This window comes from Melopsittacus undulatus, chromosome 15 (genome assembly GCF_012275295.1).
Source record: "Melopsittacus undulatus isolate bMelUnd1 chromosome 15, bMelUnd1.mat.Z, whole genome shotgun sequence".
NCBI classification, from domain to species: Eukaryota; Metazoa; Chordata; class Aves; order Psittaciformes; family Psittaculidae; genus Melopsittacus; species Melopsittacus undulatus.
This window is the reverse complement of record NC_047541.1, coordinates 4,565,984-4,581,254: the sequence shown is the minus strand read 5'-3', so window position 1 is coordinate 4,581,254 and position 15,271 is coordinate 4,565,984. Positions and strand designations below refer to the sequence as shown.

General features: G+C 46.3%; 1 protein-coding gene across 1 annotated transcript in view; it reads left to right on the top strand.

The window, feature by feature from the left end:
* CBL (Cbl proto-oncogene) overlaps positions 1 to 14,386 on the top strand; it is a 31,449-nt gene extending 17,063 nt beyond the window's left edge. Inside the window, exons 3-13 of the mRNA XM_034069625.1 lie at positions 456 to 593; positions 1,221 to 1,308; positions 1,761 to 1,892; positions 1,982 to 2,185; positions 3,441 to 3,572; positions 4,534 to 4,911; positions 5,795 to 5,889; positions 6,364 to 6,519; positions 6,940 to 7,043; positions 7,515 to 7,697; positions 9,963 to 14,386. Of these exons, the coding sequence (XP_033925516.1) occupies positions 456 to 593; positions 1,221 to 1,308; positions 1,761 to 1,892; positions 1,982 to 2,185; positions 3,441 to 3,572; positions 4,534 to 4,911; positions 5,795 to 5,889; positions 6,364 to 6,519; positions 6,940 to 7,043; positions 7,515 to 7,697; positions 9,963 to 10,243 (1,891 nt within the window). The 3' untranslated portion in view covers positions 10,244 to 14,386. The remainder of the gene's footprint in view (positions 1 to 455; positions 594 to 1,220; positions 1,309 to 1,760; positions 1,893 to 1,981; positions 2,186 to 3,440; positions 3,573 to 4,533; positions 4,912 to 5,794; positions 5,890 to 6,363; positions 6,520 to 6,939; positions 7,044 to 7,514; positions 7,698 to 9,962) is intronic.
* The last annotated feature ends 885 nt before the right edge of the window (positions 14,387 to 15,271 follow it).

Here is a 15,271-nt window from a genome sequence, read left to right as displayed (position 1 = left end):
TTTGGGCTACCTAATGTCCTGAATAGAACTTGGCTCAATGCAACAAGGCTAACAGCCCTTCCTTTATGTAAGGAGGGCCAAGTGTTAATTTCTGGAGGTTGGACTGGAAACCTTGTGTCATCTGTTGGGTTTGTTGTTTGTTGGGGGGGGTTTAAAGTTAATTTGAAACAAATGATTTTAAGGCAGCTAACACTTTTCCTGCTCTGGATTCTGGGTTTAATTTCACCTGGAGGCCAAGGCTTGGATGCTTTCCTCAGTTAGGATCAGATTGCAAGGTTCGCCTTTGATCTGCCTGGGGGATAACTAAGGAAAGCTGGTATAAATCATCAAGTTATCCCTACTAGGTATTCGTTTGCTGTCTTGAGATAGCCAGGCAAGGGCTGCCTACTTGACTGTCAGTGTTTTCTGTCTGTTCCAGCCCAAACTGAAGTTTCCTTTCCTTTGTGTGTTTTTAGTTATATTTTCCGATTGAGTTGCACACGGCTCGGTCAGTGGGCCATTGGCTATGTCACTGCAGATGGGAACATTCTTCAGACAATCCCCCACAACAAACCTCTCTTTCAAGCACTGATTGATGGCTTCAGGGAAGGCTTGTAAGTAACTTTATCAAAATGGAGTGTTTTGCCCTTTTTTCACTGTCTGTTCTATAAATGCTCATCCTGTGATGAGGGCTGAAGTCAGTTGAATGTAAAATGTAGCTTCTGGGGTTATCACGAGAGAGGCAGCACAATGCAGAGGTCAAACAATCACTGCTGAAATCACTGAGAGCTGTTTGGACATCTCTTGGCTCTTCCTTTTTATTTAGTTATTGATTCAGCAAAACAGTTCAGTTGCCAACAGAGCCTAACTTGAGCCACTGATTTATCTTATGATACCAGGTTTGTTACTCTGGATATTACGGTTTCACTACAGGATGATTTAAGAGTAGTAGTCTGGGACCATGACATCCTGTTTGAAAGGAAAATTACTGTCAGGAAGGAAAAGAAGCTTTTCTTTTGAAGAATGATATCTTTGGGTTTTGTCCCATAGTAAAATCATTCCAAATCTCCTGAATTCAGGATACCTTGAATTCCCACCCCTTGCTTCTTTCCCACCCTCATTCTTCTCTTTCCTCCACCATCCCCAAAAGAAACCTTATGTGTGCATTCATGTGTGTGTATGCACATGTGTATATGCACACACAGAGAAAGGGATCTGTTTTTTCCTCCAACTGCTTGCAGTTATTTATTTCCCGACGGCCGGAATCAGAATCCTGACTTGACTGGCTTGTGTGAACCCACACCTCAGGACCACATTAAAGTTACACAGGTGAGCAAGGTATTCTGTCCCATCAAACTTGCTAACTTGCTTCCTAGTTCCTAGTCTCCTTAGCTGTTTGTAGGATTCTGGCTTACTTGGTATCCCCAATACTTTGTTTTTAAGGATGGTGTCTTTTACAGGTGGGGGTTTGAGTGGTAGGGATGAGCAGAGGAGGTTGAAGAGGTTAGGTAAAGCTTTATGCGGGGCTGACAGTTCTATTTGGGTTTAGAATGTTTCTGACAGATATTGATGCTTTTGTGCCATGCAGCACGTCTTGAGCCCTGCTTTTGGGACACCTAAATGCAAATCTGGCCTAGCTTGAAGTCCGTTCTTTTCAGACCTTGACAGATGTATCTAGTGCATAAAACTATAGTGAATCTTTGCAGATGTCTGTTCTCCTTCGCACTGGGTTCTTGTGTTGGGTTTACAGCATTAACCATGTCCGTCTGTCTTGCCCCAAGGAACAATATGAACTGTATTGCGAGATGGGCTCCACGTTTCAGCTGTGTAAAATATGTGCTGAAAATGACAAAGATGTGAAGATTGAACCGTGCGGCCATCTGATGTGCACCTCCTGTCTCACTGCGTGGCAGGTGAGCTGCTGCCTCTTGTTGAGCCCTGTGAGTAAAGCTAGCTGCTCTTACAGGAGCACTGTATAACAGCTCTCTTCTCTTCCATGAAGGAATCAGAAGGCCAGGGATGTCCTTTTTGCCGCTGTGAAATCAAAGGCACGGAGCCCATTGTAGTAGACCCGTTTGATCCCAGAGGAGGAGGAGGATTGTCACGACAAGGGGCAGAAGGAACTCCCTCGCCCAACTACGATGATGATGATGATGACAGAGCTGATGATTCCCTCTTCATGATGAAAGAACTCGCTGGTACCAAAGTAAGGTCACCAGAGCATGTGCTAGCGGATGTGGCAGGATGTATGCAGACTGCATGTTGTCCCATCAGTTTTCTGTGGTCTTACTGATTTGTGTAGGTGAGGGTTGTCAGACCTTATAGCAGAAAAGATATCACACAGTGTGGAAAACATGGATTTAGGATCAGTTTTGTCCATTTAGTTCACACTGCCAGGTGATTACACTGGGAAATCTTTGATGTTTTGTGTGTTGTCTTGAAAGAAGGGTGGAAAGGCTGGCTTGACCTGTTGGAATATAAGATCTAGGTTTATAACACTTCTCTGTATACTCAGCAATGCTGCTTTTGATTTATTAGCCATAATTCACTCATATCAGCAAGAATTCATCCATTTTCCCCTGTGATTAATACAGCCAACTAGATAGAGTCTTACCAAGGTCCTCCTGACTAATGGGGTAGAGGGCAGGCTGTTTTGCTCTGCAAGTCAATTTGACTGTCATTTTCTTATATGGTGTCTGATAAATCTGTGTCATAAAGGTGTGATAACTCTCTGCCATTAGTGCTGCTTCCTTCCAGGAGATGGGCACAAGACAGGCATTCTATATGGATCCCTCCATGGTTTCCTTCTAATAGCTTGTTGCTGCTCTTGCACACTGGCACTTTGCAGTGGTTTACTGCATAGGGAAGTGGGTTTGAACTTGGCTAATTTTTAGTAGTTGAATACGCTAAAATAAGTTGCCTTTCCTGGTCAGAAAGAAGCTTTTACACTGGTTTACCTGTTGTCATATTTCTCTTTGCCTTCCACCCTGTGAAATGCTTTACTAAACAGGAAACCGTATTCCCGGAGGTGGTTTTTGTATCCCTAACTTGAGCAAGCAGAGCAGTTGCCTCAGTGTGACATCTGTCATGGTCTGCAGCAGGCTCTGTTGGCGCTAGTGAGCAGAGTGGCACCTGCAGTGGGTTTTGCAGCAGATCATGCCCTCTTGTGTTGAAAAGAAGCTTGCTCCTGCTCAGGGCCCAGTAAGGCAGCAAAGCAGCTTTTCTGTTACTGCACCACTAAGTGTGCATTTTCAGTTGTGTGCCACAGCTGAAGCCATTGGTGATCTTCAGGAAATTGCCTTCCTTCACTGGTGTGTGGTGGTCACTAATCCAGTCATTACTGTTAATTCAATAGCAGTATTGAAGCCAGTACAACTCACAGGGCTTGAAAGCCTCTCTATAGGAAAGGAGCTCTGCTGGGGTTTGCCATCTGTTGATTTTCCTATTCTCTTCCTCCTCAGGTCGAGCGTCCTCCTTCTCCGTTCTCAGTAGCCCCACAGGCCACCCTTCCTCCCGTGCCACCGCGACTGGATCTCTTGCAGCAGCGAGTGTCCAACCCGCCTGGGGCTTCCAGCCCTGGGACCACTTCAAAGGTCAAGCACACTGCTTTCCCTTTCAGCTGGGATTGGTGGGGCAGGCAGGAAGGAGAGCATCCTGGTGAACCTTTGTGACATCCCCAAGTGCTTTCGCACAAGACGTTTTTCTTCTTCCTTTTCCTGTTAGGCTGTTTTCCTTCCATTCCCCATGAGAGTCCAGTCTGTCCTGAAAGCAAATGCTTCCTTCTGGAATCCATGGTGGGAGAGTCCCTTTATGCTGTTTAAAGGGTCTTTTCTTCACATTTGCCCATGCAATTGGTAGAAAGAAGCCGGTCCTAAGGTCCTGTTTGCTCACTTAGGGTGACCAGTGTCCTCCTGCTGAACTCCTAAGTTATTGTGATTACCAGTATCTTCACTGGGTTTCAGCCTGTGCTCTTTGGAGCTGCATTTGTGGGCTTGTGTTTTGTTCTAGCTGTCAGGGAAGGTGTCGTATTTGCTGCTTCTCTGATTAACTAGCAGAAGGCAGTAGTATGGTCTTGGTGGCATCTGGCTCTTGAGGTACAGCAGCAGTTCAGCTAGTTTGGATGAAGTAATGAACTTATGCTTGAAAAATCAGGCAAAAGAAAGCACCCATTTCTATGACTGTTCGTGGCTGACTGATGAATGTTAACTTGTACAAATAGGCCACAGTTGCAGCAGTTTTGTAAGTGATGGGTGTCCTTTGGAATCCAGTCTAGTGCTGATGTGAGCATCTTTTCCTTCTAGAAAAAGCACCTGGGGTATTTAGTGCCTTGCTGTAGCACATAGGTACCCTGTTATCTCTTCAAGCCTGTAGAGAAGCTATTTTGGGAGGGTTAGCTTGTGGAGAGTTATCTCCACCCCCTTTGAGATAATTTCATGCAAAAATAGATTAAATGAAAGCCAAAACTCACCCTTGTGCCTCCTGCCTCCCTCTTTTGGATGCTTTGTGGCTGCATTACCTTTGTTAAACAATACTTTCCATTCCTTTGCCCTGCAGGCTGCTCCTGGTGCCCTTCACAAGGATAAACCTCTGCCAATCCCTCCCACGCTCCGAGATCTGCCTCCGCCACCACCTCCGGACAGGCCACATTCCATTGGGACTGAAGGTCGGCCTCAGAGACGTCCCTTGCCCTGCACACCAGGAGACTGCCCATCGAGAGACAAACCACCCCCTGTGCCCTCCAACCGCCAGGCTGATCTGTGGCCATCCAGGCCCATTCCCAAAGCTCCCTCTGTAGCTCTCAGTCCTGGAGACCCTTGGGCTGGGAGAGAACTGTCAAACAGGCACTCCCTCCCCTTCTCCTTGCCCTCTCAGATAGAATCCAGGCCCGAGAGCCATCGGCTTGGGAGCACGCTCAGCCTGGACAACCCCGTGGTGAGTAGGCCTGTTGGAGGTAATCTGTAAGGAATTAAGTCATCCAAGGTGGACTCAGAAGGAATATTCATTTGAATAGGATGATCTTGCACCAAGGGAGAGATGGAAAGGGACTGGTGAATGCTGGGCAAGGGAGAATAATGGAAGGACTTTGGTGCCTCTTGGGAGCTAGGCTGAAATCCCAGTTTGAACAGTCATGAGGCACAATTCCATGATCATAGCTCACCTTTCAGCCCTGAAAAACTGGGGATCTTGTGCTGGGAGCAGGTACGCTGCAAAAGTGCAGTTTACCCTTCTCAGGAGCTAGGATGAGTTTAACACTAAAATCGGAGTTAAATCTGAATCTATTACCAGTGTCATGATGTGTAACTTAATAGTCCAACATATTGTTCTCTGAAAGAAATCTTGGGCAGATGTGCCCTGTTTTGTCATTCCATTCCCCTCATTTTTCCCTTTAAAACCTCCAGCTTTCTCTAACTGAGAGGCAGTACATTTTGAGCCCAATTGTCCAAGAATATAACACTTGGACATTTGTCATTCTGTCTTGGGATGTGTGTGCTTGTCTGCACATCCTATTCCTCTAGGCCTTCTAGCCTATTTCAGCTGAATTTGCCAAAACCATTGGAATCTCAAAAGATACAAAGTTCCTGCAGGTTTTGTGTAAACAAGCAGTTGGATACAGGAGGAGAACCCTGCTTGTACCCCCACTGAGGGAAAACTGTCACAGAACTCCGGGATTTCTATGGCATTAGTAAATGCTTTGGCGTAAATGAAGATGTTTCATTCCCACACGGGATGTCTGGAATGACTGGCTGACAGCTTGGCAACTGCATTGTTGGTATCTGTGGTGTTTCTGATTCCTGGGTGGAATTTTGTCTTGCAGAGCTTGAACAGTGCTCCCCCAACAACCTCAGAGTGTGAACACCCCAAGATTAAACCCTCCTCATCTGCCAATGCGATCTACTCCTTAGCTGCCAGGTCTGTTGTTGTCTAGCTCAAGTGCTCTTTTATACCTCTCCATGCTGGTGCCAGGAACAGAATCTGACACAACTCTGTCAGCCTTAATTTTTACCTCTAACAGATTCAAAACATACAATCTAAAGGAAGCAGATTCAGTCAGAATCCCAAAGGTCTGTGGATAGCGGTGGTCGTTCCCCTTTGACTGTGGCAATAGGAAACAGGCTATAGTTGCTATTAGCTCTTGTATAAATTCACTTTTGAGTTGGTATTTATGTGAAGTAGGTGGGGTGTGATGTGTATGATTGCATTATGAGCTTGCGTCAGTGTGACCATGTACCTGGGCTGCTAAGAATACTGAAGGCCAGAGTATTCCTGTAGACAGAATCACTCTTGACTGCTTGTTCACTGTGGGTTTTAAAAGCCCCTTTGGTATTAATCACATTTGGGGTAAATGTGTTTCTGATGTTTATATCTTGTTTCTTCTGCCTCCAGACCACTGCCTGTACCAAAACTGCCTCCTGGGGAACAGTCTGGAAGTGATGAAGACACTGAATACATGTCACCATCCTCTCTGCCTGTAGTGCCTCCAGGTCCTGCTGTACAAAAACCAGAGATCAAAATGCCTTTGGAAATGGCTCAGAGTTTACGGTGAGGCTCTGTTTGTGTGTTCTGGGCTTTCTCCTCACAGCTCTGGGAAAGCTTTTGCTGATTTGTTTACTAGGAGGGAGATTTTGCTTGCTGGGCTTGCTGAATTCCCCCAGTGATGCTCACCAGATCTAGCCTAACAATAGTAACTCTACATTCTGCTCGATAGCAGAATCCCTATCCGGTATTAAAGGAGTCAGATAATCACTCCCCTGTCTTTCTGATAGTAACCTTTGGAGAGCAGTAGCAACTGAAACTCTAAATTCTATTAAAAGGTGGTGTTCTGGTGGTATCAAACTCTTTTAAGCCAATACACTCTATTGCAATAGACATTCCTGAGTGTTTTCTAGAGTCACAGAGACTCTGTATTGGGGGTTTACTGCTACCACTTGTCTAAAGGGAAATACTTGTTTTCTCCCTTAGAGTTTCAGACTGCGACCAGCAGACGGATGGCTGTACGTATGAAGCAATGTACAACATCCACTCCCAAGCAGCATCCTCAGCTTTTGAGACTGTCAACACTTGTGGTGAGTGGGTGTGCTAAAAAAAGCCCTGAGAAACTGGAGTACAATGGATTGGTCCCACTCACAGTTGGAAAGGCTTTTCAGGCTCAATTAAATGTTATGTGCTTTTGCTGTTTAAATAGCCAGGGTGCATGGGGAAACATCTGGGTCTCTGTGCTGCAGGCTGCATAGCATGTGGGGATGTTATTGAGGAGCCTGGTTGGAATGCGTTGTTAAAACAGTTGTTCAAAAAGTTGCTGTTTGGAAGATTCTTAATTTTTTATGGGCAGCAGTTGTCAGCCCTCATTTATCATAAGGAGTTTTAATCTAATACCACCTTCTGGAAAGAGCTTCCGTTGAATGTGGGGTTTTGGCAGCAAAACCTTTGCTCTGTGTCCTGTCAATGTTTGTGGACTACAGGGGACCAGAGTCTGCCTCGAGAGACAGAGGCTCTGTTCAGTGCCAGAGCTCATCAGAATGTGCCTCTTATTCTAGACGAAGGGGATCTGGCAGCAGCCACTGCCAGCAACGGCCCTGAAGAGTCAGAAAATGAAGAGGATGGCTATGATGTCCCCAAACCACCACTACCAGTTGCCATTGCTCGTCGCACCCTCTCTGATATCTCCAATGCCACACCTGCCTTCAGCCGAATGTCTTTGGAAAATGACCCTGTGACAGGTTAGAGAACGTGGTATTCTTCATGCTGTAGTGGGGATGATGGCTTGCTGTGCACTGTCACTCACTCCAAGGGTCTGTCTGTAAGCTGTGAAGTTTTATAAAGCAGATTACACTCATTTCTCAGGTGTTCAGTTGAACGCACCACCTTGGTCATTTCATCACTGAGCTAGCAAATAGCATTTAAATCACTGTTAGGAAACCCTTTCCTCAGCTTCAGGGATATTCCTTAAGCCACTGTTTCCTCCAGGGCATGGCATACCTTTAATGCCAGGCTGTACCAACAGATCTTGTATGCCTGTTGCAAGTAAATGACACGGCTGGCCTCGCACAGCCTGGCTCGGTCTCGCCTGCGGTAGCGGCCAGCAGATGGTACAAGTGAGCTGCTTGAGGCCCTCAGCTCCCTCGAGCAGGGACCTGGTGGCTCAGCAAGGTCAGCTTTTTGTCCCTGGGCAGTAGAGGACATCTTGTCCTTGTGGCTGTCAGCGCGTCCTCCGAAGGGAAAACTAAAGTCTCATCTCTCCAAGAGCCTTTCTGAATAATGCTCGACTTATTCCCTGCAACTGCCTAGCAGCTCCAGAGGAAGCTCTGGAACGTTTCCTGTCGGGGGGCTCTCCACATTGTCTGAACACCCTGGTGATTTGCCAAGTAAGAGGAGTGAGTTTCTTGTCCCTTATAGAGGACCACTTGCCCCAGTGAGTGTTTTGTTCTCCTCCTTCACCACTTCCCTGAGCTACAGCACAGAGAAGGGTTTAGTAGTGCAGAGAAGTTGATTAGCTTTTGCCACTCCTCCCTGCTCCCTGCCTCATTGTTTAAGTCTCACTGTGCTGTAGAATGTTGCTGAGAGGGCTAAGAAAGGGCAGAGAGAGCTCACATCCTCCTCCCACGTGAAGTACTCGCTTAAACATCGACTCCTCTTTGTTTTTACAGCCCTGAAATAACAATGCTATTGTCCTGATGTGTAGTGGTAGGAGATCTGCTAATGAGGAATGCTGATTGTTGCTGCTCTGGGGACCATATGCAGCTTTGGGAAGCACTGGGTACTGGCCCCTGTTGTAGTCTGGTGTGAAGCAAACGTGCCTTGTCTGGGATGCATTTGGGCAGATTTATGTTCTCGTGCATTGTGCCCTACAGTTTGGTTTCTTAATCATTTACCAGAGGAGCTGTGCTAGTGGTTGTCCTTTCAGATTGACCCACGGGCTCTGAAATTTGAGCCAGCGTGAGCAGAAAGAGCCAATTCAAAAGGCACTTTAGGGGAGAGAAGTGGGTAGTCCCTATTCTGAACTCTACAAAAAGCTTTTTATGTGTCAGAAGCTTGGAGGTTGAAGAGCAGGGAGTTGAACTGCATTGTGGCTGGGGAGGAAGCCTCCATGAATCCACTTCCTGAGGAGCCTTCAGTGCAAGTGTTTCCAGCAAGGCTCTGCAATGACTGCTTCTCTTCTGCCCAGTGCTGCAGTGCCCACTCTTAAAAAGGGCTTGTTTGGGCACTCTTAGCCTTATGGACTTGTCTGTTGTACTGCTAGAAATCTCCTCTTGAGGAGGTTTTCCAGGAGACAAATACAGCTTTAAAGTGGTGTCAAATATTCGTGCAGGAAAGTTGCCTGTGATTTGCAGAGTAGGAAAAAATGCTCTCTGCGATCCTAGATGAGGTTAGAACCCAAAGAGCTATCGGGTGTTGGATTAATGCATTAAGCAGCATTGGTTTTCCCTAAGGCCTTGGAGTGTTATGTCTCTTCTTTGGTTTATTGGCTATTCTTTTTCCTTCCCATGATGTGGCTACTGGCAAGTAACACATCTGAATGACTAAGGGGAAAGGCAGAACAGGCTGAGCTTATTGATCTGCCTTAGCTGCCAGCCATTAGGTAGGGTGAGCTTCAGCAGGAGCTCTTGTAGGTGGCCCTGGCCTGCAGAGGAAGAGGAGAGACCTTTCAGAGAGCACCATTCAGTTGCTGGAGCAGTTACAGTGGGTGAGTTGGAACTGAGAGATCTGGTTTTGTGCACCCATTCCCCTCAGCACGCTGCAATGTGGACAGCAATGGGAGGCCAGATCAGCGTCTCGGCAGTTAAACTGGGGGTTGCTGTCTGGATCGAGGAGGCAATGGGATGTTTGGTGACGTTGCATATCCTTACAGGCTAGGCTGGTTGGAGAAAGTGACGTGGCTTTTAGTGGCATTCTTTGCAGTGCCATTTATCAGTCTAATGTCATTGCTGCTTTGTTCTAAGCAAGAGTTACATATCCTTTCTTGAAGCCTTTGCCTCTCCTTCCAGGTTTCTCCGACGGCTCCCAAGTTCCAGAAAGGCCTCCAAAGCCTCTACCAAGGAGAATCAATTCTGAGCGGAAAGCAGGGAGCTGCCAGCCAGGCGGAGCCAGCAGTGGGACCAGTGCATCACTGCAGCTCTCCAGTGAGATCGAGAACCTAATGAGCCAAGGCTATTCATATCAGGACATTCAGAAAGCACTGGTCATTGCACATAACAATATTGAAATGGCCAAGAATATTCTCCGGGAGTTTGTTTCCATTTCCTCCCCTGCGCATGTGGCCACATAGCACACAACCTCCACACCTGCATCTTCTGTGGACCAACTGCCTGGGCAGCTGCAGCCCAGCTCCGCACCAAAGGGGAAGGGGGTTCCTTTAGAGACTTCGTGCTGAGGTCAGTCCTGCCTCTCAAGAGAATCAGTGATCAGGTTTTTGTGGTTCCAGATTTCAAAGCAGTGGGATGAAATGGAGCAGAATGGTGTTTTATACAGTGTGTGTTTTGGAGTCCTTTACCCCTACCTCTTGTTTGAGAGAACCGATTTCTTTCCAGGGTGTTTGTATTGAAAGGTATCACAACAAGGGATTCCCAAGCTGATGCCCTGGAGGCTGGGGGGAGTGTTTTGTGCTGTGAATTCTAAGTGAATGCTCTGAGAAACCGAGCCTTGAGGTCGGTGTGGTGTGTCCTGTGGTTCATGGTACTAGGTTTGGATCTGTTCGCTGCTGTGTGTCTGGCTCAGGCTTTTTAGGCCAGCTGGGAGGTCACTTTCTGCTGGGAATAAATAGGAGACCTGGGAAGAATCTTTAGATTGCTTCCCGTTTGCCATGGCATTTCCCTCTTGCATCTATTGCTCTTGATTCAAGTCCTCCCTTTTTGCCTGGAGATACCTTGACAAGCTTCTGTCAGGCATTTGGACCTTGACAGGGCAGGGATTTCTCTCCTACATGTCCTCTTGCTGGCAGCACTGCCCGATCCCAGGCAGCTCAAGGGGCTGAAAAGGTTTGCATGTTTTTGAGGGGTGGGAAGAGTCGGAGCCAAGATCCAGCTGCTGCTTCTCCTTCTTTAGCCTTCAGCATTCTGAGCTTCGATGCTCAGACTGGAGTGTGGCCCTGCTGGGCCTCGAGCAGCCGTCACTGGGTGCTCCCACATGCTCTTCCTCTGGGAATGGTGCCCCTGGTAGATATGATGTTTTATTTATCTCAATTGCATGGTGACTGTGCAGAGTCGTGGCCTTCATGCACATTCCATCATCTCCTTCAGAGAGCTCTTGCGGGAGCCAGCTGTCTTCGTGCCAGGCTATGTTGTGGAATTGGTGGGTGCAGCTGATGTGTTCGTTGGTGTCTTACCTGCTTTGCAGTATAAGAAGTGCAGCAGTTCTCTGCATGGCTGTCACAACAACATGGGGGGGCTCTTCTTTCCATTGCCATTACTCTTAAGGTATTGCCAGAGCTTGTACTAAAACAGATCTGGGAATCTTCTGTATTTGTAAAGTGATCACACAGCTTTAAAAGTCAGTGCTCAGCTGTTTCTTTGGAGAAACCTGACTTGCATACTCAGCTACTTGACTCTGTTCGTATGTGCTTGACGTGTGAGAAGTGTGCAGTTCCTTCTGAGAAGAGTTAAATCAAGCAGGCATGCACACATGGTAGCCTGACAGATGAACAAGTGCTCTGTGTACACTGAGAGGCCGTTAGCATGGCTAACATCACTGGCATCTCAAAGGGCAGCAGTAGTCACTAGGCAAAGGACTGCGACTTGGGGTGATTATTGGATGCAGTTTAGCCTTTTTAAGAGCCTCAGGGCTGGGCCCAGGTCTCTGCTTGCAATTGGCAGAGAGGACTGACCAACTATTGGCAAAGGGAACTAAGCATGAAATGTGTGGTTTATGTAGAGTATAGGTTCCTCTCTAGGCCTCCAGCTTTCTAAACTGATGCAGCAGGTTCCAGGCAGTCTCAAAGCTGGAACTGTCTCTCTTTACTCCTCTGCATTCTGTAGCAAGGAATGTTGTCTCCCGTGCTGTAAGGAGATCTCCTGCAGCGCTTCCAGGCTATCAGCACTGTTGCTATTTCAGGGTGAGGGCTGAGGCTTGGAAATGCAGCACACTGGGGACATTCGTGTCAGCGGGCACAGCACTCTGCTGTGCTGCACAGAGAGGGCAGGAGCAGGCTCTGAGCCCCTGCCCACACGTGCAGCATTGTGAACCAGTCCTGCTCATGCTGTGTGCCCTGCTCTGCCAGTTGTGCATAGCAGCCTTGCTCAGTGCATCCCAGCACTGGTGCTGCTGAGGCAGGGGCATGGAGCAGCTCTGGTTGTTCCCTCTGTAGATCTGCATGTTGCACTTGTGAGCAGCTAGTCCGAGCAGATGAGAGTTACTTCCTTGGCTTTGTACTGGAGAACCAGGTAAAAACCCTTTTGTGAGGGAGCACTCTGGTTTTCTAGCCCTCTTTTTGTGTATCCTCTCCAGTGCTGCCACTTGGTCCCTGTTAGGGTTGGAGCCACTTTGTTCCCGATCTGCTGTGTTAACTCAGTGCAAGTGAGTGTGTGTGACTCTTGCCACTGCCAAGGCTGCATAAAGAGCCAAGTCCAGCCAGCTAGAAAGCCTTAATTCTCGTCTTGCACAGTGTGTGTGATCAGACTAGTGATGCCCTGTCCCATACAAGCCGTTTATTACAGGCTTCTTGTCGTAATGTGAAATGAAATCATGCTTAGCAGAGCTGTTACAGGCCTGTCTTTGGGGTTTGTGTGCCCAGAGGTGTTCCTATGGCTGTTGTTCCAGGTATTAGAGATTAGAGAGAACAGTCCTTGTGGCATGTGTCACTGATTTTTCTGCATGTGTCCTTTCTGTGCACTGTTTGTGTCCCAACCTGATTAAAGAAACTTAAATCTTGGCTTTTTATCCTTAGACCTGTTAGCATTTGCTGGTACCACTGAAGTGCAGCAGAGTCCTGACCATGTCCTATGGCTGTGCTCTGTGAAGTCAGTCCAGGCACTGTACAGTGGATTTTCTTTGTTCTTTCACAAAAGTAAGCCCAAGATTGATTTCTCTTTCTTCCCTTCACCTTCTTGATCTTTATTCTTAAGAAGTTAACGCTATGATGCTACTTTAAAAAGAAATAAACCCCCTACATGTCTAGTGCCTTTCTTAAGGGAATGCTGCATCTCTAGGCTGGACCTGAGTACCCACCCCTCTGTGAAAATGAGGAGCCCAAAGCAGACAAGCTGTAAAGACAACCTTTGAGCATGAGGCTGCTTGGAAAGGGGTGAAAAGAAGGGGTAAAAAGGTGGGCAATTGTCACTTCAGCTCTGACACTGTTTGGTAGCAGACTGGTGCTGTACTAAGCTTGGTTGTGAAGACAGTAGAATTGTAGGACAGGATTGCTTTTGCTTGTAACACAGGATAAGTTCTGCTCTTCAAGATGCTGGTTTTCCCCCTGCCTGTCAACCATGGACACAGAGCAAGCAGAGAGCAGCCCAGTAAGAGCTGGGCACAAACCAGTATGAGTCCCTGCCCAGCGAGCAGCAGGTAGCTGTGGAAAGCAGGCAAGGATCGACTGCTCTGACCAGGGTTTCTGACTGACTTCCAGTGCCACCGTAGCTGAATGGGAATCAGAAACGGGACATATCCTGCCAGGGCTGCTGGAGAGCCTGTCTGCAGTGCTGCCCTTGTGTGTCTGCTTCTACAAGTGCTGCAGCTTGAGGCCTGCAGGGTCTCTGCTGGGAACCAGCAGCCTTGCTTTTCACTATGAACAGCTTTTCTGCATGCCCTTCACTGAGCCCTTCCTTCCGGGGAGCCAGGTAGGCTGAGTGCAGCATGTTGCTTCCTGCACTAGGCTGATTCCATTACTGCAGCTAATCCTGAGGCAGGGTCATTACTGTAAATGGGTTTATTTCAGTTGAGCAAGGAAAAATGCAACTCCCAGGGCCCTTCCTTAAAGGTGCCCCTTACAAAGGAGTGGGGAATAAGGACACTTGTTTTTAAAGTTCCTAAGAGAAATGATGCTTGGAATTTGGGGGGGGGAGGGGAGGGACAAGTTGTTCTTCCCCTTGAATGACAAATGAATACCAATTTGTATAATATCAGTGTTAAAAATGTTGAGATTTTCACAAACTATTTTAAGAAAGCTATAATAGTGTCGTTAATATAAAACTATAATAGCAGTATTTAATCCTTTCAGATCTGTAAAGAATAAGGAGAAACAGAAGGTAAATATTCTTACAGAGAGTAGCTGAGCTTTAAGGTTCACTCGGTTTAAAGCCCTCGGAGGCACTGTTCGTGTGTAGAGGTTATACTAATGTTATTTATTAATTGTTTCCATTCTCGTCTGCTGCCCACTAAAGAGCTGCTTTCTTTGGGATTTCCTTCACCTGTGTCAGTACAAGAAAAAGAAAACAAAAAGGTTTATTTTTAAATAAAATCCCCTTTGTTGTAGCCCATGGTCTGGGTCGCGTCGCTTCTCTCCTGGAGTAAAGGGGATCCTGCTCGGGCCTGTCTCAGTCACCTCCATCAGGATAGCCCAGTTGGAGGTGTTCACACAGCATCCTGCATCTCTTGCACATCACCACTTTGTACCTGTTTTAGCTGTTCAATTCACATTCATGGCGTGGATGTTAACACAGGGCAGAATTGATTTATACCAACTTGATGCTAGTAACTCTATTGATAGAGTTATCTATCATAGATAACATAGTAATTGATAGTAATATTTCCAATTGATACTAATAATTCTATTGATAGTTATCTATCATAGATAACTAGATAGATACCATAGATAACATAGTAATTGACACTAATAATTCTAATTTATACTAATAATTCTATTGATAGAGTTATCTGTTGTAGATAACTAGGTATCATAGATAACATAGTAATTGATAGTAATTCTAATTGATACTAATAATTCTATTGATAAGAGTTATCTATCATAGATAACTAGGTATCATAGATAACATAGTAATTGATACTAATAATTCTTATTGATACTAATAATTCTAATTAATACTTATAATTCTATTGATAGTTATCTATCACAGATAACTAGATGCCATAGATAACATAGTAATTGACACTAATAATTCTACTTGATACTAATAATTCTATTGATAGTTATCTATCATAGATAACTAGATAGATATCACAGATAACATAGATAGTCTATTCTAATCAAATGGATTAATAAAGCCCATAATCCAGCAGGACCTACTGGGGTCTGAGAATGACATGAAGAAATTTATTACCTCCCCTGAGGAGGGTCTAAGAGAGTCCATGGAATTTGGTGGAGCCTAATGCTGGGGTCCGGTGAATCCTGAAGCTGTCATCC